Source organism: Esox lucius, chromosome 18, assembly GCF_011004845.1.
Source record: "Esox lucius isolate fEsoLuc1 chromosome 18, fEsoLuc1.pri, whole genome shotgun sequence".
NCBI classification, from domain to species: domain Eukaryota; kingdom Metazoa; phylum Chordata; class Actinopteri; order Esociformes; family Esocidae; genus Esox; species Esox lucius.
In genome coordinates, this window is record NC_047586.1 from 21,811,200 (window position 1) to 21,838,734 (window position 27,535).

At 42.9% G+C, this 27,535-nt stretch overlaps 1 protein-coding gene across 2 annotated transcripts in view; it reads left to right on the forward strand.

Annotated features, from left to right (window-relative positions):
• Positions 1-27,535, forward strand: part of LOC105017509 (kelch-like protein 29) — a 259,421-nt gene that overhangs the window by 113,707 nt on the left and 118,179 nt on the right. For both annotated transcript variants that reach the window (XM_010882176.5, XM_010882175.5), the window contains exon 4: positions 21,333-21,495. In XM_010882176.5, the coding sequence (XP_010880478.1) occupies positions 21,333-21,495 (163 nt within the window). The remainder of the gene's footprint in view (positions 1-21,332; positions 21,496-27,535) is intronic.

Genomic DNA, 27,535 nt, shown 5'->3' on the forward strand with positions numbered 1-27,535 from the left:
GATGTGACAGGGATGTACGTGGCTGTGAACTATTTCACATGGTAGACTTTACCCCCACCCAAATGCCTCTCTTGGGCTCCTACACTCCTCAGCCAGAGTTACGACACACTTGACTCTCTCACTCACACACTGTTAACAATGAGGAATAGAGTTGACTCCTGCCTTTGTTTCTGCACTCCAATATACAGCCTCGTTTCATCAGCTTAACGACCTAATTTTAACAGGCCTAATGACTCTTCCTAATGTCCGGACGTAGAGAGCGAGATTGGGGCTATTCTCACTAGTAATGTCTTCTACATGCTTATTGTACATCTCCATTATGAGAGCTAGTTTCCCAGGAGAGAACAAACCTATTTACAGTACTGTACTCCAGCAACACTGCAGATTACCAACAATTACGTGTGGCGCTTCTGTGTCACCAACTAGACCTAGCCTTTCGGTGGCGGTGGCTGTATTACATTTTGAGTTGTGGAAATATATTTTTTAAGGTGTCATGAGGTGTCTATACAAGGTAATATAGTACAAATTAAATGCAAGGATGTTTGAACAAGGAGGCACTCCGATTTTCTTATTTTTTTTCAGGACAATAAGGCCACCATTTTATTTTCAGCCAGGCAGGCTAATGTGTTTCGACAGTTGTGCCTTCATCAGAGCGGGCGTAAGCGGCAAGGCACCCTGCTATCAAATTGGGACAGCGCACCTGTGTTGCCAATTTAAACTACTGAACATCCTCTCAGCGTGCTATTTTGTATCCTTTTCAAAAGCAGAGATATGACTGACTGTGCGTTCTAACATAATTGCCATTGATCATTGTCCTCATGTTTCATCATTATTCCTCAGCTTGTCTCTGGTCAAATCAATGCTTTCCTGCTACTCTTGTCTGTGTGTTAATGCTATAGACCTCAGACCTGACGACTAAAATGTTATAGAAAGGCAAAAATCCATTTGACAATCGGGTTTAAGAAAGAGAACATATACAGTTCATCTGCGTTTTGGAAAGGCTGTGCTTCTATAAACACTCACACAAAGAGATAATGTAGGACCATTAATGGTCTAGAAACCAGCTCCCTCACTCACCCCATGATGCCTCATACTGGTGCCAATGTGTCTCCTTCCACTGTTGAGTGTGAAAGTAGTTCCCTTTTACAAGATGGTGCTATGAAAATGAAACCCCATCCCGTTTGTCTCCTTCAACCAAGAGGACTAAGCAAAGGATCTATTTAAATGCAGAACAATTCCCTGCCGCATCAAAACAAATCAATATTTGGACACTGGTCTTCCTGGTGTTGTTACTAACTTTTATGGTTGGCGTGCCGTTACGGGAAGCGTGGCATGTTAAACGTAGAATGTAAGCAGCACATCCGCAGTCGGTTTATGTGACAGGAAATCAATGAGCTCTGATAGGGACTCAAAGTTGACAGCTCAATAAGCTTTGGTGGCAGGATATTCCCTCCTCTCTGTAACATCACATTTCTACAAGGGACTTAGCGGCTATACTGGACCTTCTTCAGATTACAGTTGTGGCAAAGTGTATACAGGCGGGGAAATGTACTGGATGTGTGTGTCGGTGTGTCTTTGAATTGCAGCGTGTCTGTTTTACTGGCAGGACGTAACATAGCGATCTCTGTTTAATGGCTTTAGTTCTTCAAATAGTCTCCTATGTGGTATAATAATATTTGAATCATATGTGCTAGGAATGTCACTGCATCATGTGCTATTGGTGTCACCCCTTTGTCACATTGTGTGTGTGTGTGTGTGTGTGGGGGGGGGGGGGGGGGGCAGTGAGTGTCATGGAAAAGAGCACAGGGTGAATGAGAGAGGAAGGGAAGATGCTCAAGGCCTTAGAAAACTGAGTGTTTGGTAAAGGGATGGTTGGGAGAGATTGTACAGGGAGGGAGATATCGGAGTGCAAAATGTCACTGTAACCTCTCAATTTTTCTGTTCTATTTTTGATAAGCCAAACATTATTTATGAGGGGCAGCCCTTTCAAAGCACTAACGTTTTAGCTATAATGCTCTGGGCTCCCAAACTACTACTACAGATTTTAAGGTGGTAATCAGTTATCTCCGTGAAGGGACCAATGCGGGTACCAATATAAATTAATTATCCCGCATTTGATTTTGATTCATATTTCTTTTTTGAAAGGGGAAATTAATGTATTTCTCTTTGACGAAGATTTGAACCCATTTAGGCAGTTTTCAAAGAAGTTTAGATTTAGAATGCTTTTGTTGCCTCTCAATTATATCTTCAACTGATTGCTTCCTCTTAATTTCAACTCCGATAATTGAAATCTAATTGGTAGAGCTCTGGAAACAGTTAGCGGTCGAGTGTGTTTTTCAGGTATACCAGAACAAAGGAAAAACACTGAATCATCAATCGGAAGCACCTTTCCCAGTGTTCCAATGTGAAAAAAAAAGATCCTATGTATCTGCACAAGAGCCACGACTCTGTCAGCGAACATGATGTTCAGGCAGAGAGTTGACTGCTGGCACAGGGCATGCTGGGAGGGACACCGTTACCAGAGAGATCTGTGATTGCCAGTTTGTAGATGAATGGGAAACCGAAAAGATGCCAGTAAACTGACGTTTGATTCCCTTGCCATTGCCTCCATCTAGACCTTAATAACTGAGTGACGATATTAAGTGAGTTGCCAGGACAATGAAAGTTTATTTAAATAAACTTTTAGGTGGCCTGGGGGGTTCCAGCGATCTAAACCCCTCCCTCTGCACTGATGCAGCGTGGGTTTGGGTCTGACGACAGTGCTTTCAGGTAAAACTCTTTCACAACTGTCTGTGTCAAATATGACCTAAAATGCAAATAAAGATGGTTGAACTGTGTCTTCTTCAGAGTAATTCATACTTCACCTGTTAGCAGTTGCTCTGGAGCCTAATCACAGCAGACAGATGACAGGGCTAGGTTGCAAGATGGCCGACAAGCAAAGGCAGAGTGAGCATGTGGAAAAACTCACAGGCTTTTATTTTACAGACACATCACATTGATTTTAACGCTTTTATATTACCTGTATTCAAAGTCTAGTAACAATAATGTTTCAGGGTTCCTTCATGTTCATTTTCATGGTGTTGACCCTGTGAATTTTCTGTCTTTTGCACGTCTTGATAATTGATATTTATGGATTTCCTTTCAATGGCAGGATTCCCGTATTATGTTCTGCTGACATTAGGCTATTTTGCTCAAGGAATAAGTTGCAAAGGCAGCAAAATGGCGACCATCAAAAAAGCAGATTACGAATATAAAGGATATTAGCTTTGTCAAGCATAGCGTAATGTAATTTGCAAAATGAGAAAATAAGCGGTGAGCTAAGAAAAATAGATGGTGTCTGCAAGTTTGTCTTTACATTTTCCTGAGGCCCTTTCAGCAGAAGATAAAGCCTACCCTCATTCAGCTGGCTTTTCCACAGACCTGCGCACACAAATGTGTTTTTTAGGTCAAGGTAAATGGGGCCAATTACATTATTATAAAGCTGTGTATGAACGTCTTTATTTTACCTGTACGTCAATAGCCTCTCCGTACAGTATGTGAAGCCTGAAATGAGTTCTGCCATCTGGATAAGACTGAATTAGCATTTGAAAAAGCAAAACGCTGGGCCTAAGTAGCAGAAACCAAATTCAGGGGCAAATGAAAGACACACACACACACACACCACACACACAGACTAAACACTCTTCCTTAGTTGTCAGTTAGAATATCTCCCCAAATAAACCCGTGGTCTGTTTTACCACTTGAGAACCTCCAAACCAAGCACTGAGTTTCCGTTTGAGTAGAAATTGTTTAATGATGTGATTTGTTCCTTCAGTATACTCGTGTGTGTGTGTGTGTGTGTGTAACGTCCGTCAATGTGCTAGCAGGCCAGGCTACGGAGATGTACTGTTGTTCCACAGCCCTACAATGAAAGGCTGCGTAGCTCTGACTACGATGCGGTCCCTAAAGTGTTTGGTTTGACGCTGCCAAGACGATTATTTTTAGATGTCGTCTGAGGATTTCGCATGAGTCCTCCTTATATTTGGGCGGTAATTTTATCTGTGGGGAATGGGCTTGGTGGACGCAGTGAGATGCTGCAGAATTCTGTCTGGCATACTCAAACAGTATTGACAAATGTCTGACATAAGATATCAGGGCTTCTTATTTTCCCGTTTGAATTCCCAGCTAATTTCACCTTTTTCATTGACCTGTTTTACCGGGAATATGACATCACCATTCTAAACATTAGACGGTTTGCCTACTGCTTCCGGCTCCTAGTTCCTACTGGTCATTAATGGTCAAAGACCACCTTCTCATTCTCTAGTACTTTCTCTTTCTCATACTATCATACTTCCTAGTTTTTCTTTCTTTATCTTTCTTACAGACTATCTTTCACACTCTTTCTCTCAGTCCTTCCGCTCCACCTTTTCTCACCTCCCCTCCTCTTGCTTTCTCTTGCTCTCTCGCTCTCTCTGACAGTAAAATGGATCACAGTTTGAACAAGGTTACTGAGGCTTGTACCCAAGTAATCTGCATGCTCTTTTCAAACACTGATTCATAATCTGTGACTCAGTCACGACTCCCCCAAAATTAATTTGCTTGATTAAACCCTCCTTTGTAGTTTCCTTAATGAATTGTCTGTAGTCAGTGGCTGTGGGGCTGTGTATTGTCATCCCCAGCTGTGCCCAGCATTCTGAACAGGGGTAAGGAGTGTTCAGAATGGTTTGAAATGGCATGCAGATTGAATGCCATATAAACCTGCCACGTCACCCACTGGAAATGAATTTCAACCCCCCCCACTGTTTTTAATGCCCTCAAATTATTGATCGAAATGAACATAATGCGACTGATAAAATGCCGTTTGGCTAATGACTCAATTAAGATAATGCTTAGCCAACCATCTGTGAGGAATGTGCGCTCGAAAGCTGATTCCAACGTTTGCCATTTTTGGTGGTCAGTGGTCCAGATATTGGAGAAAGTTCGACGTGCGCATGCTTCAACACTAGCTAGATGGGCCCGGACTCACCTTGTCTCTTACGCCCACCATTTCAAGGGAGTGCCTGGCCCCCCTCTTAGTGTAAATGATGTGCGGTTGAAACAAACGCGCTCTCTGGCCTGGACTTACCCTTTCGTAGTGAAGCAGGAACACAATAGCCCGGCCCATGACAGGCAACCATTCCCGAAAACGCTCGCCGCACTTCAGCTGAGGTGGTTGGTAGCCGGTCGTGGGTTGGCCACGGTTTCTATCTGGGCCGCACAAGGAGGAACAAAACAGAACTACCCCCCCCCCCCCTGCTTTCCTCAAGGACGTGTTGTCACAACATCGGGACGTCCCCCCAGCCCCTCCGGTCAATGCTAATGTTCCTGGGACTCACGGCCAACGCCCGCCGTACAGTAGCTGCTTCTGTCATCGTCTCCATCAGTCAAAAGCAACCGCTGCGATTTTTACTGCGAGCTAGCTCAGCTGGCGTAGTCACAGTGGTTGGTCACATTTGGCCTGTCAGAGACGTCACTGTGAGCTGTTTACCGTCTCTGTACTTATCGAGGTTAATTTGTTTCCTGACTTTGTGCGAACTCGGTTGTTCCCGATACCAAGCCAATCTGTCGGACATGAGATCCAAGGTGTTTTTTTCTTCCCTTGAATGCGAGGATGTTGTGAAGGCTCATTCTGGTTTCTAACATGGCTGGTTTTGAAGCAGTGGCTGAGGTAAAGATAGCTGGGGAGGAGGTTGGCGAAAAAATGAAGGGTCATAGGTGCGACGAGCATGAAGGACGAGCTCCAGTTCCTCCGGGCACTCATGGGATATTAACCAGGGTTTGATTTCTGGGCTCGCATCCTTTCTCGCTGAACCCTGACGGCCTTGCCCCGGTGTCCACACCCCCTGTTTTTTCCTGAACCTGTGCACCGAGCCGGGAGCGCCAAGCTGTCGGAATGTCTTAGCCTTCCAGGAATCTCAATGGAAACCGAGTTGGTTTTCCTTCAGCTGTTAGCCTGGGGCTGAGAATTAAGAGCGTAAGTTCGGAGCCCCCTGGACGCATGGTACCCCTAGTGTGAAATAATACCCCATGCCCCCCTCCAACAGAGTTTTTATATTTATTGTGTCTGTCAAGTCTTCTCCAGGTTGGCAGCTGGAGGGTTGGGGGTTATTAGTTGGTTTACAGAGGTTATCTGTGCTGGGGCCAATGGGTTTGGCCTTTGGTACCGTTCCCGTTTTTTGATAGAGGCTTGAAACACAAACACACCACCATGTCTCCGTAACATGGACGTCTGACCCCTTTCATTAGCTGTTAGGTCCAACCGTAAACTCCTCTGGTTACGTTCAGATGTGGGTAAACCTGACACTACTGTAGGTTACATCGGCATAGTACAATTACAATTAGTAATTGGGAGTGCATTCTCATGAATCTGTTAACACTACCACCAGAGAGGTGATTAGCAAGTCATTGAATTTCCAGGGCTCCTAATGAGATTACCGCATAAACACACTGTTGATATGGTAACTGATTTCCACCATTGAGAGCCTTATCGGGAGACATTATCAACATCTCTCTTCATATAGTTAGAGTATATTCACCTGTTTCTCTTGTCTCTGTGTAACCCTTTAGAAAATGCTTCTGTGCGCAGACCTTAATCGTAATCTGCGTTCAAATTTAATCGGCGGTGAAACAGAAGCTGATAAGAAAACAACCGCTCAGATTTCGTTCACCATCCACCATTTACAGTGGCTGTGATACAGAGTACTGTCTCTCTGAAATGCACTGTGCTACATCGTCGTACCAGACACCCCTGCATTTAAAATGGCTTCCAAGATGGCGGAATGCGGTCTTTGTTTACCGGTGAGTCATTGCGATTTGCTACATTGTAATAGGAGATTAGACACAGCGTCGGGCCAAGGCTTCGCCCATTCACTGGCCGTGGCGGCGTGATGAATACAGAACCAAACCACCATACATTCAGGTGTCACACCGTCCTCGGGATATTCTTGTTCCCACTGACAGGCGACGGCTGTGTAGGTGAACGGCGCCAAGCAGGCAGTGGGTGAGACGGGCTAAAAAGACGGGGCAGGCTCGTCCTTCTCTACTGGGTTTTTTCCCTCACCGTCGCGAGTCCAACTTCTCTAAGGGCGTCGAGGATAACGCGTGTGGCTCTTCTCTGTGACCGGCGGAAAATGATGTGTCAGAGGGAATGATACGAGCTGGCGTGATCGATGGGTCTCGCCCCCTCTGTCGCTCAGTCTCTCTCCCCCTCAGACGTTCTCTCCTTCTCCCCCTACGCAAAGACTTACCTCCATCACTCTCCGCACAGCAGTCGTCTTCTGTCTTTCTCCCTTCTGGCCATAGGGTATGGTAGAAAAAGCCATTTCTGTGTCCGTGCATGTGTTGCGCGTGCACGTGGGGTTCAGCTGCTTTTGAATAGCCTTTTCCTGTCTGGGCCAAAGAAAAGTGGCCTGATTAGGTGGGTACCACATGAACCTCCACACACACACACACACACACACAGAAAGGAAACTTCCTCAAATGCAACAATAATGGCCGCTACAAATCAGTGCACCTCCACAAGGTTTCAACATTTTGCCCGTCTGCCTGGCCATTCGTTAATTAATAAACCTGTCGCAATGAAGAAAAAGATAAGGACGCCAGATCAACGCTGCGGTTCCATTACCATACAGCCAAAGGACATTACCCTGAGATCAGCCTGGCTTCCGCTTCCCGCCTGCAGACACTTCTTTTATTTCTATGAAGTGTCACACGCACACACGCACACTCCTATCTCATTGTGTCTGTCAGCCCTCTAATAACATTCCCTCAGATTAGCCTCTCACAATGTCATTGTTGCTGAGGGTGTATGTGTGTGTGTGTGTGTGTGTGTGCGTGCGTGCGTGCGTGTGTGTGTGTGTGAGTGCATGTGCAAGGGTACGCATGTGCTCGTGGGGGTGGCATACATCCTCTTTCTCTTGGTCTTCTCTCTCGTTCTTTCTATATTCCATCTGACCTGTTATTAAATCTCCCAGCAGTTTGTTGATTTGATCAGTGGGTGCTGTAAAGTTGATGCATCGTGGACCACTGTCTCCTCCTCCTCATCATGCTTTCTCTCTCTCTCTATCTCTCTTTCTCTCTCTCACGCAGCCTTTCTCTGTCTCTCAACTCTACTCTCTCGATCCCTTTGACTTCAGATTTTCTTCTCTCTCTTCATCGCTGCTCCTCTTCCTCCTCCCTGCCTCTCCATCTCTCTCTCCTCCTGCACTCTCTGTCTAGTTATAAACTAATTTCTCAAGGGAGGCCAGAACCCATCTCATGATACTAAGGCTTTGTACTCCGGGCCTTAAGTTATATGCCAGCCCTCTATTTTAGCCTGTGTGTGTGTGGGGTGGGGGTGGTTGAAGACAAAGACATTGGGAAAGAATGAAGCCTGTACAAAATGAAAAACAAAACCATGACAAAACCAAAACATGTGGTGTGTGTGCCTGAGAGGTGCATGTGTATGAGGCACGTGTGTGTGTGTGTGTGTGTGTGCGTGTGTGTCTGAGAGGTGCATGTGTATGAGTATGAGGCGTGTGTGTGTGTGTGAAGTGTGTGTGTGTGTGTATGCCGGTGAGCTAGCAGAGTCAAAGAGATGCACAACAGCCTGGCTCCGAGGGAGATGGGTAACCATAGCGACATGTATTTTATTTTCCATAGCCCCACTGTGGACAGTATTAGGTTTTCACTGCTCTGTGTGTGTGTGTGTGGATTCAGCCTGAACGTATTCAAGAAATAACAATTACCTAACCTAAGTGACCACCCTCACTGGGTTTTACTCTGCTTTTCCTTTAACTGTAAACCTGTGGTTCCTCTTCCTCGTAGTCGACGTCAGTGGTGGTTTTATTCAGTTGCACGCCGACACAGCAGGTGATTTAAATAGAACTGTTGTAGGCTTATAGAACCGTTGATAAACGGTGACAGATTCAGCCACTTGATTCTGCATGATCACAGACGATGACTGGCTGTTTCGCCGAGCTGGCCTGAGGGTGTGTCCGGTGGTTTGGTCCGAAATTACCTCATGTTCTGCATGCGCATATCAGCGCCTCAGTTTGTGCAGATGACGCTAAACCGAACAGACTTTTTTGGTTTTTTGAGTCTGTGTGTGTGTGTGTGTGTGTGTGTGTGTGTGTGTGCATGTGTGAGCGTGTGTGCGTGCGTGTGTGTGCGTTTGCCTGGTCTGTGATGTTTGCTGAGGCCTTCAGTGTACTGGAGAAAAGTCCCCAGCCAGCCAAACAACAAACACAATTTCATCGCATAGTCAGCAGCTTGCCACCAAAAAGAAACCAAAACTTTTTTTTGCCCTCACCATTCATCTCCTCCATCTCTCCTTCCTCTCATCCCGCTTTTCTCAGCCTGCCTGTCGACCGAAGCTCTGTTTGTGTTGAGTCCAACAAACATCTCTTTCCTTTCGTTTTTCTCTTTCTCTTTTATTCTCCTTACTTTTTCTGTGTCGCTTTCTTTCTCCCTCTATTTCTGTTACTTTCTCTGTATTTTTCTACTCTCTCTCTCTCTCTCTCTCTCTCTCTCTCTCCTTTTCGCTTGTTTTCTAAATCAGACTAGAACCATCTGGCACGCAATGACAATGGGTCGCTAGGGAGTAGAAAACCAGCAAACCGATGACAAACAGAAAAAGAGAGAGAGAGCGCTGAATGCTTCGCTACCCTACCTGTCTGTCCGTCTGCCAGCCACATTCTGCCATCTTAATAAACCGTGTGTGTGTGTGTGTGTGTGTGTGTGTGTGTGTGTGTGTGTGTGCGTGTGTTGCATCACGCCCTTCACATCATGTTGTTGTTTGTCATCTTAGACCGTCTGCGTACAATTGATATGTGGGCTTGCTTTTGTCGTGAATTGTGTTTTCAATGCATTTCTGCCTGTACAAATCACATATTTCGAGTCCGCACTCTGACATTGCTCGTTCTGATGTTAGACGTTCTGATGTTTCCCATTTTCGCAGTTTTCACTTTTTGTGTTTCGATCCACCTACTATAACTGCCAATCTCTGTACACCACCAATAAACATTGATTCATTGTTACGTAATGACGACAAAAAGCAAAGTGACAGTAGCCTTTCTCTCCGTCTCTCTCTCTACCTGTCTTTTCTCTATGAGAAATTATCTCTTCTTTGCCTGTCTTTGCTACTCAAAAGGCATGAAGCTCTACTGATTCATCGCTTCTAAACTCTTTCTAAAATGTCACATTCTTCTGCCTGAACTGGACAGGCTCTGAGTTTGTCTGACTGTCGCCATCAATCCGTGGGCCCTTGGTGTCCTTCTTGCTTTGGACTTCTTTACCAACGACCTCTTTGTGTTAAACCCACAGACGTCTGATAGCAGTCTGACATCTCATTGCCTTCTATCTGCCTCAGATCAGGCTTGTCAGATTACTATGAAGACTATGAATAAATCAAGCGTTTAGATTCTTTATTGCGGTTGTCTGCTCTTAATGTACATTTAGTACAGACGCATCGATACTATCAGCAGTGATTTGGCAGTGTCTAGCATCTCCAACCCCCCGCCCCAACACACACACACACACTGTGCACACACACTCTGCACACACAGCACTCTGACACCTCTTGTGAAGCGCGGTGGGTGATAAAGCCGTCTTTAAGCAGGGAGGAAATTTGCAAGAGATCGATCAGATACGTAAATCCACACATGAATTCCTGTCAAAGTCGGTTCTTGCGGTTGTGCACGGCGGCAGGCGTGGCTGGAGTCCTTCTTGGAATGAAAGGCCTGTCTGTGGGAGAGCTGGGAGTGTCACCAGTGCATGGTGGAAGAGTTGAAAAAGTGCGTCTGGGGTCGTTGTGGTGGGGGGGGGGGGTAAGGGGAAGGGATGTAGAGTTCGGTCAAGGATGAGGTCGAGAAGCTGCCCTGTGGTAGATTTCATTCTGGACAGCTGACAAAGTGAGCGTCGCGGGTGCGTGCGTGTCACAGAGGGGTGTCGAGCAGGTCTTTTCCATTAACTCAGGAGTCAGGCAGTGGTGAGCTGGAAAATCAGGGTATACTCTTGCCTATCCAGCCTAGCTCTTAAACCTCCATGCCCAGCTGGAGATAGCGAGGGGCCAATACTTATTCGGGGGGCGCGTGTTGACCCAGAGTTTCAATCAGGCTGTGTTGTTCTGATAACGTTTCTCACTGTGGTAGAACGAAATGTACACGGAAGCAGGAGGTTGTCGCTTCGATTTATTGTTTGTTGGAAGTGGTACATAATTCTTTACTTGCCGAAGAGATGCTGCTATTGGTGGACAGCATATAGGGACGGTTCACACAACAGAGGCAGATTACATGACCTCAAGTTGACAGGGTTTTAGTACATTGCCTCCGTTTCATTTGCAGTTAGCGTTTCTGCTGTTAGCGTCTTGATGTGAGTGCCACGGCCATTTTTGTGAGGCAGCTGGCTGGTTACTGAGGGCTCGATTTATAGGTTCCGATGGTCCCATACCAACAACCTGCCAGAGAGTCTAGAACAGACCTGGGCAAGATAAGGCCGGATCCAGCCCGTTGAGTCATTCTATCCGACCCACTATACATCCACGCGCGGAAGTTATCATTTGTACGTACTATACGCAATTGATGGCTAGTGATCTCTGGAAATGAGCCTAAGAAAAGCTGATAACGAAAGCAGGGTATTTAAAAAACTACTGACAGGAAAATATTTATTTGCAGATGTCGCTGGTAAAGCAACTTGCTTAATATGTTTAAGCTAACGTCACAGTTTTTAAAGAGTACAATTTGCAGAGGCACTTCCAGAGCAAGCATGCAGCGAAATACAAAAACTGTCACCCGATGCTACAATTCAATTCAAAAGTCCAAGCGCAGATGCAGCCTCACTGATGAACATCTTGCAGAAGTACCGCACATTGCTTCAACAGAACCACACACTACTTCAACAGTACCGCACACTGCTTCACCAGAACCGCACACTGCTTCAACAGTACCGCACACTGCTTCAATAGAAATGACTCCTGACTTCACCTCACTTGTCAACGCCCATACGAGGCTCCCCTGTTCATATTGAGTGAATAGCCCTAAAAGTTGATTTCTTGGGTCTGGGCTGCTGAAATCGCTGTCGTTAAAAGCACGTAATACAAAAATATACTATATGAAGTTAGATGACAGCAATTATACCAATATTTGCTTTGAGTGAAAATCTTCAGAAGTGATTTCATAGACTTATGTCTGCCCTAATAACTATTATACCTATATAACAGTTATACACTATACCAAATGTAATGTAGCTTACTCTGTTGAGTTGAAAGTAATAACCCTAAAAAGGGATTTTTTTAGGCCTTTGCCTGCCATAATAACAGTTAACAGAAAATAATAAATAAAAAAAACATTGTTAAAGTAAATTAAGTTCAATTATGAAAATGGTGTTGCATGGAAAATAAATATGCATAAATATAATATGCAAATTAACAGAGTTAGCTATGTTGTGTGTTTTTTAGGCATGTTGGTTAAAAAAGTAATCTGGCCCACGATGCTCTCTGGCATTTTCAATGTGGCCCCCCAGTGAAAAATATTGCCCACCCCTGGTCTAGAAGGGTCTCACTTGCGTGCTTTCAGTTTATAATTTTCTCAAAGATTTTCAAAAAACACTCTACAGCCTTTCATGAACAAACATATGTTTTTATTAATTTATTCATATTTTTAGCACTGATTTTGCTGATGGCTGCTTTATTGAGCAAAATGCACTGACCTTTTACTGTGATTTTATTCTACCCAGTTATCTTAAGATGGATGTGGTTAAGGGTCTGCTATATGACTGTGCTTTAATGCTCGGTGTGGTGACACCAATAAAAAAATAGAAAAAGTGTTGTCTTGGACAAAATGTAAAAATAATTGGTAAAGCACGAAGCAGGTAACATTTGTGTGAAGTAAAGTTCTTTTTATCTACGTTTATTGAATTGGTAGTAAAACAAATGGTATAATATGACCAACTCAAACGCACAACTGCAAGAAATATATTCATAAATGTTTGATTGTCCATTTGGAGTTAATTCACTTTCTTTATAATGTCACACCCTTTAGACAGATTCAAGGCACTAATGCATGAAATGGGTTCAATAAATTGAACATAAACATTCTAGTTTAATGTGGCTATATAAACTTTTGAGTTGTTTAGAGATAATTTATTAACCACTAAGTTTTTCTTTACATTTGTTTTTTTTCTGGCCAAATTGCAACTACCAGTATAGTCAGCAACCTAGATTTATTTTACTCTGAAAACTCAGATGCAAGTACCCCGCTCCAGCATTTAGTTTGTGCCTGCGACGTTGGCTTACATTCTGCTTTACCATTTTTTACAGTCAATTATGCTCCGTGATTAATAACAGCTCGACACAATTTTAATGTGCTCCCGTGTCTTGACCCGGAAAAATGTGAAACCATACAAACTTTAATTGCCTTTAATTGCATACTGAAAGCTATAATTGAGTGGAATAGTTGACTGAATAGTGGAATAGGTGTGTGGGCTCGTGCAGTGTTGGTGAAGAAAGTGATGAGGCTGTGCATTTTGATCTCCTCCATTATGAGGCTGTGAGCAGCGTGGCTCACCAGCTGGCACAGCTACTCCTCGTAACTCCTTCACACTATACCCCAGTTCAGTGTTTCCAAATGATAGTAGTTTCTTCTTTTTAAAATATGATGTTATTTCACGTTTAGTTTTTTGAGACTTTTGGTCATGGTCAAACTATTTATTTAACATGTCGCCGGCTGCACTTGCAAACGTCTCGACTGGCCGGAGGCAAGTGTGATTAATCAGATATTGATCAAGAAATACATCAACTGCTCGGAATGATTTGTTGAAGTTTCTGGTTATCCAGAAAATCACATGGTATGATTTTTAAGTAATTCATTTGCATTTTATTGCATGACACAGTATTTGATACATCAGAAAAGCAGATCATATGTTTCCTGTAGTTCTTAACCAGGTTTGCACACACTGCAGCAGGGATTTTGGCCCACTCCTCCATATAGACCTTCTCCAGATCCTTCAGGTTTTGGGGCTGTCGCTGGGCAATACAGACTTTCAGCTCCCTCCAAAGATTTTCTATTGGGTTCAGGTCTGGAAACTGGCTAGGCCACTCCAGGACCTTGAGATGCTTGTTACGGAGCCACTCCTTAGTTGCCCTGGATGTGTGTTTTTGTCATGCTGGAAGACTCAGCCAAGACCCATCTTCAATGCTTTTACTGAGGGAAGGAGGTTGTTGGCCAAGATCTCGCGATACATGGCCCCATCCATCCTCCCCTCAATACGGTGCCGTCGTCCTGTCCCCTTTGCAGAAAAGCATCCCCAAAGAATGATGTTTCCACCTTCATGCTTCATGGTTGGGATGGTGTTCTTGGGGTTGTACTCATCCTTCTTCTTCCTCCAAACACGGCGAGTGGAGTTTAGACCAAAAAGCTCTATTTTTGCCTCATCAGACCACATGACCTTCTCCCATTCCTCCTCTGGATCATCGAGATGGTCATTGGTAAACTTCAGATGGGCCTGGACATGCGCTGGCTTGAGCAGGGGGACCTTGCGTGCGCTGCAGGATTTTAATCCATGATGGCATAGTGTGTTACTAATGGTTTTCTTTGAGAATGTGGTCCCAGCTTTCTTCTGGTCATTGACCAGGTCCTGCCGTGGGCTGATCCCTCACCTTCTTCATGATCATTGATGCCCCACGAGGTGAGATCTTGCATGGAGCCCCAGACCGAGGGAGATTGAGTGTCATTTTGAACTTCTTCCATTTTGTAATAATTGCGCCAACAGTTGTTGCCTTCTCACCAAGCTGCTTGCCTATTGTCCTGTAGCCCATCCCAACCTTGTGCAGGTTTCAGTTTTATCCCTGATGTCCTTACACAGCTCTCTGTCTTGGCCATTGTGGAGAGGTTGGAGTCTGTTAGATTGAGTTTGTGCACAGGTGTCTTTTATACAGGTAACAAGTTCAAACAGGTGCAGTTAATACAGGTAATAAAGTGGAGAACAGGAGGGCTTCTTAAAGAAAAACTAACAGGTCTGTGAGAGCCAGAATTCTTACTGGTTGGTAGGTGATCAAATACTTATGTCATGCAATAAAATGCAAATTATTTATTGAAAAATCATACAATGTGATTTTCTGGATTTTGTTTTAGAATTCCGTCTCTTACAGTTGAAGTGTACCTATGATAAAAATTACAGACCTGTACATGCTGTCGATTTTTCAGTTTATCAATATTTGTTCTCCCCACTGTAGGTTGGTTTTGCTGCCTATGTTTTGGTTCTAAAAGCTGTGTCCGTCGGGATAATTCAACCATTAATAATTGGATTCATTCTTGCACAATATGGGATCAGTTACCAGTTGTCAACGTATTTGTCTTCTATATGCCGGTGTTGGCTCTAAAACGCTGGTGGTGGTGTGCAAATGAATCCGGTTTCAGTGATAATTGCGGCCAGTGGGTCAAAAGTATGACTGAAATGAACACGCTTGTAAAAAACGACTAGGAGTCGAAAATCATTACAAAGAGTTGTTCTAAAGGAATGAGTTGTTCTCGAAATGTAACTGTTGAGGTTTGAAGTCTGGGAATGACCACAATGGGCGGACCGTGTAAATGCTGACATGTTTTTAGGAGTGGACATCCATAGGTAGAGTGGATATCAAAAGTCTTCACATCTTTATTCAAAATGCAGCTTTTGTCGATGTAAAGGCTGCAATAAAGAAAATCACATCTCACCTATTTCATTTAACTATCGTATGTCTGACCAGAGGCACTGTCCCCAACAGATAAGCAGCCCCATAACACAATGCCCCCATGCTTGATGGTAGGTGCTATGTATCTTCTGGAATTAAGACCAAAAACCTCTGCCATGGTCTCATCTGCCCTCTTGGTAGCCACTATGAACAGCTTTTTTTAAGGTGAGAAAAGGTCTGGCCTTTACGTCAAAAAAAGCGGCTTTTCAGTAAGGATGTGTAAACTTCTGTTGTCCACTGAAACAGGCCTTCTAATGTGTTTTGTTTGACAATCAGACTAATATTTAATGACTGCGTGTGTTCATGACACAGTGAAATATCTACAGACGTAACTGTTAAAAGGCCTTTTCCCCACCCCCTGTGTGGTAAAGTGGTTTTAGTTACTGTCTCACAGTACAGCGGCATCATCATCACACAAGTTTGAATCCTGGTCGTGGCCCACCAACAGTGCTCGGAAGATCTCCTGAGGCCAGTGCAAATTGGCTTACATTCTGGGGTGAATGTTGGACAGGGTTGCCTTGTCACGTCACCCACTAGCAAATCCTTGTAGGTAGGTTGGGATTTAGCTTTTAAATAGGTTCAAATACAAGAAATGAATAAAAATTACAATAAAAGAGACACTTTCCACACACCATACACTTTAGGTGACAAATGCGTGCTGGCAGATGATCACAAAAAATTTGGGGAAAAGGGTTACTTGTGTCAAAATATTCTGAAAATGTATTCAACCCACCTGCCCTTCTCCCATACATTACTTCATGACCCTGAAACCGACCAGCCCTCGGACATAACGTCAGAGACAGTGTTATGAGTCAACCTGTGCATCACTACCGCCCCTGTGTGTGTGTGTGTGTGTGTGTGTGTGTGCATGTCTGTGTGTGTGTGCATGCACGTGTGATGTAGAACAATCTCAAAAAATCAGCCTTGACCACACTTTCAGACTTAGACTAGTTGATGTGCCATTTATTTGAAGGAAAATTAATCCATGTTGTTTCATCTAAAGCTGCCTGACAAAAAAGTAAAGTGAGCGTTTTCAGCACAGTTTGGTAAGCACAGTCATAGAGGAGAAAAAGCTATTTCTGTACCTATGAATTTATATGTGGGCCACATCTGTCCCACCAAAATAAATCTTATTTAATGTATATTTGTGGAAATGCCAATTCCTTAAACTTAAAAAAAACAAAAAAGAATGATATTGAAAGGGAATTGTTTTGTATTTTTTTTACCTTTTAGTGAAAGTTGGTGATTAAGCCATTTCAAAGGTGTTACCGGTCTACTTACAGTTGTGCTCATAAGTTTGCATATCCTGGCAGAAATTGTGAAATGTTGGCATTGATTTTTTAAATATGACTGATCATGCAAAACAAATGTATTTTATTTAAGGTTAGTGATAATATGAAGCCATTTATTATCACAGTTGTTTGGCTCTTTTTTAAATCATATTGATAACAGAAATGACCCAAATTACCCTGATCAAAAGTTTACATACCCTTGAATGTTTGGCCTTGTTACAGACACACAAGATGACACAGTCAGGTGAAATTAAAGGTGAATTTCCCAAACCTGTGGCTTTTTAAATTGCAATTAGTGTCTGTGTATAAATAGTCTGAGTTTGTTAAGCTCTCACGTAGATGCACTGAGCAGGCTAGATACTGAGCCATGGGGTGCAGAAAAGAACTGTCACAAAGACCTGCGTAACAAAGTCATGGAACTTTATAAAGATGGAAAAGGATATAAAAAAATATCCAAAGCCTTGAAAATGCCAGTCAGTACTGTTCAATCACTTATTAAGAAGTGGACAATTCAGGGATCACTTGATACCAAGCCAAGGTCAGGTAGACCAAGAAAGGTTTTAGCCAAAACTGCCTGAAAAATATATGTGATACAAAGAAAAACCCACAGGCAACCTCAGGAGAAATGCATGCTCTCCACCAGTCTGTCACACGCTGTTGGGTGACTATGCCTCTCCTGGCACAAACATTTAAGTAGCTTGGCTTTGTTTGATGGCTTGTGACCATCTTCCTTTTGATCAAATTCCAGAGGTTTTCATTGGGGTTCAGACACCTTGATTGAACTGGCTGTGTGGCATGGAGCGTTGTCCTGCTTGAAAAACCAGTTCTCAGAGTTTGGGAACATTGTCAGAGCAGAAGGATGCAGGTATTTTTCCTGGATAACATTGTACTTGGCTTGATTAATGCGTCCTTCACAAAGATAAATCTGCCCGATTCCAGTCTTGCTGAAGCATCCCCAGATCATCACCTATCCTTCACCAAATTTCACAGTGGCTGTGAGACACTGAGGCTTAGGCCTCTCCAGGTCTGTCTAACCAATAGATGACCAGGTGCTTGGCAAAGCTGAACATTTTACTCGTCAGAGAAGATGACCTTACTCCATTCCTCTATGGTCCGATCCTTATGGTCTTCAGCCTGGCAAACTTCAGCCTGGCTTTTATTTGGTTAATTGATAAAAGGCTTTTTTTGCACGACCTCAGCCCTGCCCCTAGAAGCCTGTTTCGAACTGTCCTCGCCGTGCACTTCACCCCAGCTGCTGTTTGCCATTCTTTTTGTAGGTCACTTGATGTCATCCTATGGTTGTTGAGTGACATTCGAAAGAGTGTCCGTCAGTGGACAGTGGTTTTTACCCTCTGTCAGTCTGTAGCTTTGTTGTCCCCAATGTCTGTTGCTTGACCTTGTTCTTATGAACTGTTCTTATGGAAGCAACCTGCCAGTAAAGCCAGAATTGAACCCTTCTTTTCCTCACTCAAAACTTTTCTTTTCAACTCTTTTGTCATTCTGAATAGTTATTTCTTTTATTCAAATTTCCTTTGAGATACTACTTGTACTGTTTTTGCCATCCAGCTGGTCCTATTGCAAGAGGGTAATGATGACCACAGCAGCAGTTTTTATACTTTTCCTCGTTAAATTCGATTTGGTTCAGGTCATCACCTAATCAGTACCTCATTAAGTAAAATTATGTGTGCCTGTGTTGGAATTTAACAGACACTGGAATGGAATGGCTGCATACATGTAGAGATGCTGATTTAAGAAAAAATTTTGTGTTGTGTCTTTATTTTTTCCAGAGCTGTATACTACCAATTCTCCAAGGGTATGCAAACTTTTGAGCACTGCATATGGGAAATGGAAGGCGTTCAATTATGAAATATAATTTTAATTAACATTTCTTTTATCAAAAATGTATTTCTCATTAATATTATATTTCAATTAACAATTGTTGCACCCCTGAAATAACTTTCTACCCTGTTTTTAATAATTCGTCTTTCATTTCAGCAACTGAAATTACGCCATGACATTACATTCTGGGAATTTACTCATTTTCTAGGTGGGAAAACAACAGGTTATAGCTAAGTAACTAGTTCATCTTGGTTAAATATATTTTTGAGTGATTCATGGTGGTAGTCTCTGTCTCACTCATACATTACCAGTCTGTTCGGCTATATTATGCATAACATTTCTCAGCTTTCATATTTCATAAATATGTTTGATAGAAAATTCAAATTTTGGTCCAGTGTTCATCATACTTTTTGACACAGTACTGCTCACTCGCAGAGCTATTGTTAAATTAGCTTTTGTGCTTCCATCCTGTTAGGAATATGCACTTACTGAGCGGATCATGGCCCTAAATTGTTGGCTGCCAGTTTATGGGTCTCGATATAATTGGCTTTTATCTAAGTCTACCTGATGTTCCACCACTAAAGGTTAGGTTGAAATCTAGCTCCTTTAGTTGCAGTCGAAGCTACTGCTTGCCCATTACTCACCGAGCAAGACGGCTGTAGCTGAGCTGTCACACAAGTTAACATTATACTGCATTTAAAATCCGTTTGGGGACATGAAAATGATGGAAAAACGTACTTAGCCTTCTTTAGAGATTGTTGCATGTTTTCAAGACATTGCACTTTAAACCATATCTTCATCAGCTCCTTTTGAGGATGCTGTTATATAAAATGCCCAGTACATCAGCTTAACAGTGTTGTGACAAAATATGCAATCCATTAATTGTTATTCAGCCTTATAAAAACAATAGAGTGCAAATATTATTGGTTCTGAAAATAACACACATTTCATTAAATCATTCGTTTTTTCATTATTTGGAAAAAAAAAAAGGTGATGGAATAACATTGATGTCTTTGTGGAACTAGATAAATATATGTATTGTTAACAGTTTCAGGTACTTATGTTTATGTACCTAATCGGATGGAATTATCTCATGATATCATTTGAAAAATCTGCCTACATATATTAGGATATAAGTGCCTGAGTTTTACCATTTCTGACAGTCAGACATGAACTTTTTCTAATTGCATATAAGAAGAACATTTAACATATTTTTCCAAAAAACATTTCAAGATGCTCAAATGGCAGAGTAGGAAGTGCAAGGTTGTTTATCTCTAGCTCTCCCCCAGCCCCACCCCGATCTCTACCTCTCCCCCAGCCACACCCTGATCTCTACCTCTCCCCCAGCCCCACCCCATCTCTACCTCTCCCCCAGCCACACCCCGATATCTACCTCTCCCCAGCCCCACCCCGATCTCTACCTCTCCCCCAGCCCCACCCCGATCTCTACCTCTCCCCCAGCCACACCCTGATCTCTACCTCTCCCCCAGCCCCACCCCATCTCTACCTCTCCCCCAGCCCCACCCCGATCTCTACCTCTCCCCCAGCCACACCCTGATCTCTACCTCTCCCCCAGCCCCACCCTGATCTCTACCTCTCCCCCAGCCCCACCCCGATCTCTACCTCTCCCCCAGCCACACCCTGATCTCTACCTCTCCCCCAGCCCCACCCCCATCTCTAGCTCTCCCCCATTCCCACCCCCATCTCTAGCTCTCCCTCTTTCTCTCCCTCTTGTCTATCCTCACTGAGTCTGTACATACAATAGTCCTCTCTCGTCCCCGTCCCCCATCCCCATCTCTCTTTCACATTTAAATTCTAAATGCTCTATTGGCATGGAATTCAATTTGTATATATTGCCGAAGCAGTATAGTTCTAAAGCATTTCAGTCAATACAGTCCAATTCAATCTGGATGATGAAATAAAGTACATTTTTGCTGTAATCGTAGTCGTAATTATGGTAACAAGCACAAAACTATTGCTCTTCTATTGTGTAATCTTCACTAAACTAATCGAATTACCTAAAAATAAAGCACGTTGTTTTTTCTTTAAGACAAAAATGTACATACATTTTGGCTACACTACATAAAACTACAAAATTACATACACTGAATGTTCTTCATGTCATGAGATCATGAAATCTCCCTCAGGCTATGACAATCAGACATCTCCAGCAGAAATATCTGCCATTTCTCCCTCACCCGGAATAATTCCCAGCTTTATGCCATCACTGAATCTACACTTCCCCCACTTCGAGTCTGGCACATCCTCTCCTCCTACCACCATCTTCTCTCTCTTTCTCTCGCTGCCTCACTGTCTGTCTCTCACCTGTCGCCCTCCCTCTCATTTTCATTCTCCGTCTCTCTCCCTGTCTCTCTCTCCCTCTGCGTGTCTCACGTGTTACCCCAGGTGTCAGAGCTGGTTTGTTCCTAGCTTGTTGTTTCTAATGTGTTGTCGTGTCTCCTCCCCTCGCTCTGTCCCAGGCGTCGGGTGCCTCTCCTGGGGAGAGGGAGCTTCAGAGCCAGGCTCCGGGTCTGCTTCTAGCTCCGGGGGTGAGGTGGGGACAGACGCCCATCAATCAGCTCACACCCTGGGAGACTGACGAGCCCCCTGCCAAGCAGCAGCACAGAGACACGGAACCGACAGGTACTAACACACTTTCACACACACGGACGCACGCGGGCAAACACATCCACACACCGATAACATGTGCCCAACTCAAAGCAGCACTAGTTACAGCTATAAAAGCCTGCGCAGTTGAAATACATCCCGTTCTAAGTGGCTGTTTCCTGAATACGAACGAGAACTTCAAACATTAAAAGGGAAGTGCAAATAATGGGTTAAGTTTAGCAGCTGTAGAAGTCGAGCTGCCGTAGTAATGAAGTGAACCCAGAACGGCTGTGCCCTGGAGCAGTCAATTTCGCTTCCGATACGTCGCTCCCCTGGCCTCTGCCTCACGCTCAGGGAGAATGGGTCTAATTTAAGAACAATTCACCATCATATAGCTACTACTCTTGCTCCATTGGAACCTCTCATAAGATGTATGCATACACTGAGGCATGTATACAATAGCTAATGCCAAATACCTCCATAGAAAACATTTCATTTCTACACTTCTTAGTATTGTAGCTTTGAATGCTGTCAGCAATCCTCATTATTTGCCACACTTTTAAATGCATCTAGAAAAAGGACCATAATTGTATGTTATTACAGTAATGCCATTAAAATTGTATACTTACTGAGCCGTTAGTATTCCAGGTCTGTCCTATGGTAGCTCTACGTGACTAACTTGAATAATGATCTGCTAAATGTAATTGACACAGTCTCAATAAAGACTTAATTAGATTAGTTGATTGATAATTAACCTGTCACAGCTAGGACACTGATTACATAGACGCAGTCAGAAGCAGAGAAGTAATACATTTTCTATGGAGAAGAAGTCAGCCTAGACTAGCAGTGGATGTGTCGACCCCGCTAAATACCTCATTTCTCAGAAACATAACAAACACTTTGCAAAGGGAAATATGTTTTCAGCTCTCGTCTAATTGGGATACGCCTCCGCCACTTCAAAATGTCTTGTTATTAAAACGCACTCCGTTTCGATGCAGATACTGTTTCTTCTCTCAGCTCTTGCTTGTTTCAGAGTCATTGACCAAAGCTTGTGCGCTACGCAAAGTCTATTATGCTCGACTCATTTCTGAGGACGCGGTTCCTTTTATGTTCCTCTCATGGAGGTGGGCTCGTGGGGAGCTTGCGCTCTCCGCCGCTGTGGACCCTGCGTGCTGCAGGGTAGGATTGGAGAGCGACACACACACAGGGACCGTGCTGTATGTGGTATAGAGGTGGCTGAATGGTCCATAACACTGTGTTACAGGGGTGTGACCTTACCCACAAGCCCCCAACCCAAAGAACAAAATAGCACACACACAATCTTGAGGTGGACAAAGACGCGCTCCAGCCCCAACCACAGAGAGAGTTTTCACCCATCCGAATTGCTGTTGAGAATTACCTCGAGTGATATGTCAAAGTGTGTGTATGCGCGTGCACGCGCGTGCATTTCTAAAGAGCGTGTGTGCCTACGGCTGGTATCAGTAATGAAACCAGCGCCACAACACTTCACTGAACTGACACGTGAGAAACTTCCCTGCCAATTCTGCCATAATTAATCAATGCTTTGAATTAGAATGTCTCTGCAGTAGGTGGTTTGAAGCAAGTTTGTCTGGAAAAGTTCACTTTTGGCTCATGAGAAAGAATAAGGGGGCATGATTTCTTAAGTTTTGATACTGATTTAACGTATTTGCAATTGAATCAAAATGAGACCTCACCTGGTGACAATTAGGGGTTGATTGAGCAATTCAAAAAATTAAAATAGAATTTGTATAAAAGGACAAAAGAGCTCTAACGAAACAACCAACATTTCATCCTCGCTTATTTTAATTGTGGGGTATGGGGTTAGCAATCAAGAGAAGCGATCCATTTAATTATGATGCGATTACTTTTTCCTTCTTGAAGTCCCGCTTTAAATGAAGTTTAGATTTTAAATGCTAAATAATGCGTATTATAAATAGTACATACATTTGTTTAAAATAATCTTTAATTGTGTCATGTGCTTTATAAAGGGTTTATAAATATGACAAATGTGACAGATTACTATATCATTAGCCCACTGTTTCAAATATAAGCACTCCTTGCTTAGTAAAGGCTTTATAGATCATCCTCAGCTAAGACTTAGGCATGAGGCATGCATATGTTAGCCAGTACTTAGGCATGAGGCATGCATATGTTGGCCTCTCCTTAGGCATGAGGCATGCATATGTTGGCCTCTCATTAGGCATGAGGCATGCATACGTTAGCCAGTACTTAGGCATGAGGCATACATACTTGTCCTTAGGCATGAGGCATGCATACTTGTCCTTAGGCATGAGGCATGCATATGTTAGCCTGTCCTTAGGCATGAGGCATGCATATGTTGTACTGCAGGAGGGATCGCTGGTGTTAGAACATTGTAAGCCAATTATAATGGCCCTCAATGTATTTCTGCTGGCTTTCTACTGGAACCAAATGTTCCTCGATACAAAAAACATGAGCATTATATAATAGAACTTGAAAACGTAACGGTAACCTTAAATATAAATATAAATAGGACAAATGTGACAGATTACTATATCATTAGACCACTGTTTCAAATATAAGCACTCCTTGCTTAGTAAAGGCTTTATAGATCATCCTCAGCTAAGACTTAGGCATGAGGCATGCATATGTTGGCCTCTCATTAGGCATGAGGCATGCATACGTTAGCCAGTACTTAGGCATGAGGCATGCATATGTTGGCCTCTCCTTAGGCATGATGCATGCATATGTTGGCCTCTCATTAGGCATGAGGCATGCATACTTGTCCTTAGGCATGAGGCATGCATACTTGTCCTTAGGCATGAGGCATGCATATGTTAGCCTGTCCTTAGGCATGAGGCATGCATATGTTGTACTGCAGGAAGGATCGCTGGTGTTAGAACATTGTAAACCAATTATAATGGCCCTCAATGTATTTCTGCTGGCTTTCTACTGGAACCAAATGTTCCTCGATACAAAAAACATGAGCATTATATAATAGAACTTGAAAACGTAACGGTAACCTTTAACCTTGAAACAACAGCCTGTATGGACACTTTCAGTAGATTCTTGGGATAATTTATTACGCATTCGTAAAGACTAAATGAAATGATGGGGCACTTACTCTACTACTGTATGTGACCCCACTGGGCATTAATAAAGCATACATAAATATATTATGTCAGTTGACGCTATACTTAATCTAAAGTGTCGCCCCTTCGTCATCAATCATTAAACATACATTCCCTATGACACTGTACATACTATAAACTCAGGGAAAAAAGGTAATTCAACACATACCTAAGGATGTAACCACAAATAAACACACATTTATCACTTAATGTAACAACCAAGTTAAATAAATAATGTATTAACTATGTCCTTTTATTTATATTTTGTATTAGAATCCACATGAAATAAGTTTCAGGAAATTCAGCTATGTGATTATTTTGAACATTACACAGGGTTTTGCATGGTTCTGCAATTTTGCTTGTCCCTGATATCAAAGAGGAATGATTCTTGCCATTTTGAGAAAGTGCATGTTGGTTTTCAAACAAAAGCTTAACCGGCTAACTACTGTAACTAATTTGCTATATTTCATATTGGCTAAATAGCTAGTGCTTCTTTAGGAAGCTATCCAGGGTAAACAGCTTCAGCTCGCTCGCTAACTTGCTTAATCAGTACAATGGGTTGAGATACAATGCGTACACAATTATTAGTATTCTGATCGTATTATTATTTCAATGCAAATTTTCCAACTCCAAACCATATAAACTTGAATGCTCATTGGATTGAATCATTTTCAGGTGATATGTATTGGTGTAATGAGGGAGGGTGTGGCAACAGTGAATAACACCTTATATCAAGGTGTGCATAATTATTAGGCAGTTTCATGACCTCAGGTAAAATGGGCCAAAAGAGTGATTTAATTGACACTGAAAAATACCCTTCAGACAGATGCAACACTTTTGAAATAGCTAAACTATTGAGGCGTGACCATCGGACACTCAAACGTTTTGTTGCGAATAGTTAACTGGGGTGCAAAAAATTTATGGAGAAGAAAAGACGCAAATAAACTGCAAAAGACTTGAGAAGAATTAAATGTGAAGCAACCAGGAACCCATTATCCTCCAGTGCCACCATATTCCAGGACTGCAACCTACCTGGAGTGTCCAGAAGTGCAAGGTGTCAAGTGCTCAGAGATATGGCCAAGGTCAAGAAGGCTGAAAGAAGACCACCACTGAATAAGATTCACATGTTGAAGCGTATAAATTGGGCAAAGAAATACCCGAATACAGATTTTACAAAGATTTTATGAACAGATGGAATGAGAGTGACTCTTGATGGAGCCGGATGGGCCTGTGGTAATCACTGATGGACACAGGGCACCACTTCAAGTCAGGCGCCAGTTAGGTGGAGGAGGGGTACTGGAATGGGCTGCAATCATTAAGGATGAGGTAGTTGGACCTTTTCGCGTTGAAAAGGTCCAAAAAAGGTTCAACTCAACTCCCATACTTGCCAGTTTCTGGAAGATACTTTCTTCAAGCAGGCCATGAGGAAGTCCTCAGCATTCAAGAAGGCCATGTTCTTCATGCAGGACAATGCTGCATCACATGCATCCAAGTACTCCACTGCTTGGCTAGCAAGCAAGGGCCTGGAGATGCCCGAATAATGACCTGGCCCCTTCCTTACCTGACTTAAATCCTATTGAGAACTTGTGGACCCTTCTCAAACGTGAGATTTACAGTCAGGGAAGTCAAAACACCTCTTTGAACAGCATTTGGGAGACGTTGCTGCTTCAGCGAAAGTTGATCATGAACAGATCAAGAAACTGACAGACTCCATAGATGGAAGGCTCATGGCAGTTATTGAAAAGAAGGGAGGCTATATTGGTCACTGAATATTTTTGAAAGGCCATAAATGTTTTGTGTCACTTATTTGTTGCACTTACTCTAAATATTTAGAATAAACAAGTGATTTGGAGAAATTATTTTTGTAAATTAGTTACCTAATAATTCTGCATACTAATTGTTGCCTAATAATCGTGCACACTTATGTATTCCCCTGAGAAAGATCAAAACAAATGTTTCCTTTGTTAAACATTCAGGTTTGAGGTTCAATTATATTTTGGATTGACTGAGAGCATTGTAAAATTAATCTGGAGGAATATAATATGGCTAATTGTGCACGCAGTGTATATTAAACAGCATCCCTTCCACAATCAATATTTTCAATACTTTCATGACTAAAGCAGTTGCTAATTGTCTAATTCTGTTTATCTAAGCTTGTTAGCTACCTAATGTTAACTAGTTGAAAGGGCAGGGAAATTATTGCACAATAGAAACAACATATTAAGTAATGAATATGTTATGATTGCCAGCTTGTGTACATTCAGCATTTTTAAAGGGATAGTTCATCAAAAATTCATATTTTTCTTAAAGTCCACTTAGCAAGAGATAATCCTGAAGGCACACTGACAGGTGAAGTGAATAACACTGATAATCTCGTTATCATGGCAGTGGTTGAGATATATTAGGCAGCAAGTGAACTTTCTGTCCTCAAAGTTGATGTATTAGAAGCAGGAAAAATGGGTAAGCGTCAGGATCTGAGCAACTTTGACAAGGATAAAATTGTGATGACTAGATGTCTGGGTCAGAGCATCTCCAAAACTGCAGCCCTTGTGGGGTGTTCCCAGTCTGCAGTGGTCAGTACCTATCAAAAGTGGTCCAAGGAAGGAAAAGCGGTGAACCGGCGACATGGTCATGGGCAGCCAAGGCTCATTGATGCATGTGGGGTGCGAAGGCTGGCCTGTGTGTTGCAATCTGATAGACAGCTCAAACTGCTGTAAAAGTTCATGCTTGTACTTATAGAAAGCTGTCAGAACACACATTGCATTGTAGTTTGTTGTGTATGGGGCTGCGTAGCCGCAGAACAGTCAAAGTGCCCATGCTGACCCCTGTCCACTGACAAAAGCGCCTACAATGGGCACGTGAGCATCAGAACTGGACCATGGAGAAATGAAGGTGGCCTGGTCTGATTAATCACATTTTCTTTTACATTATTGGATGGCCATGTG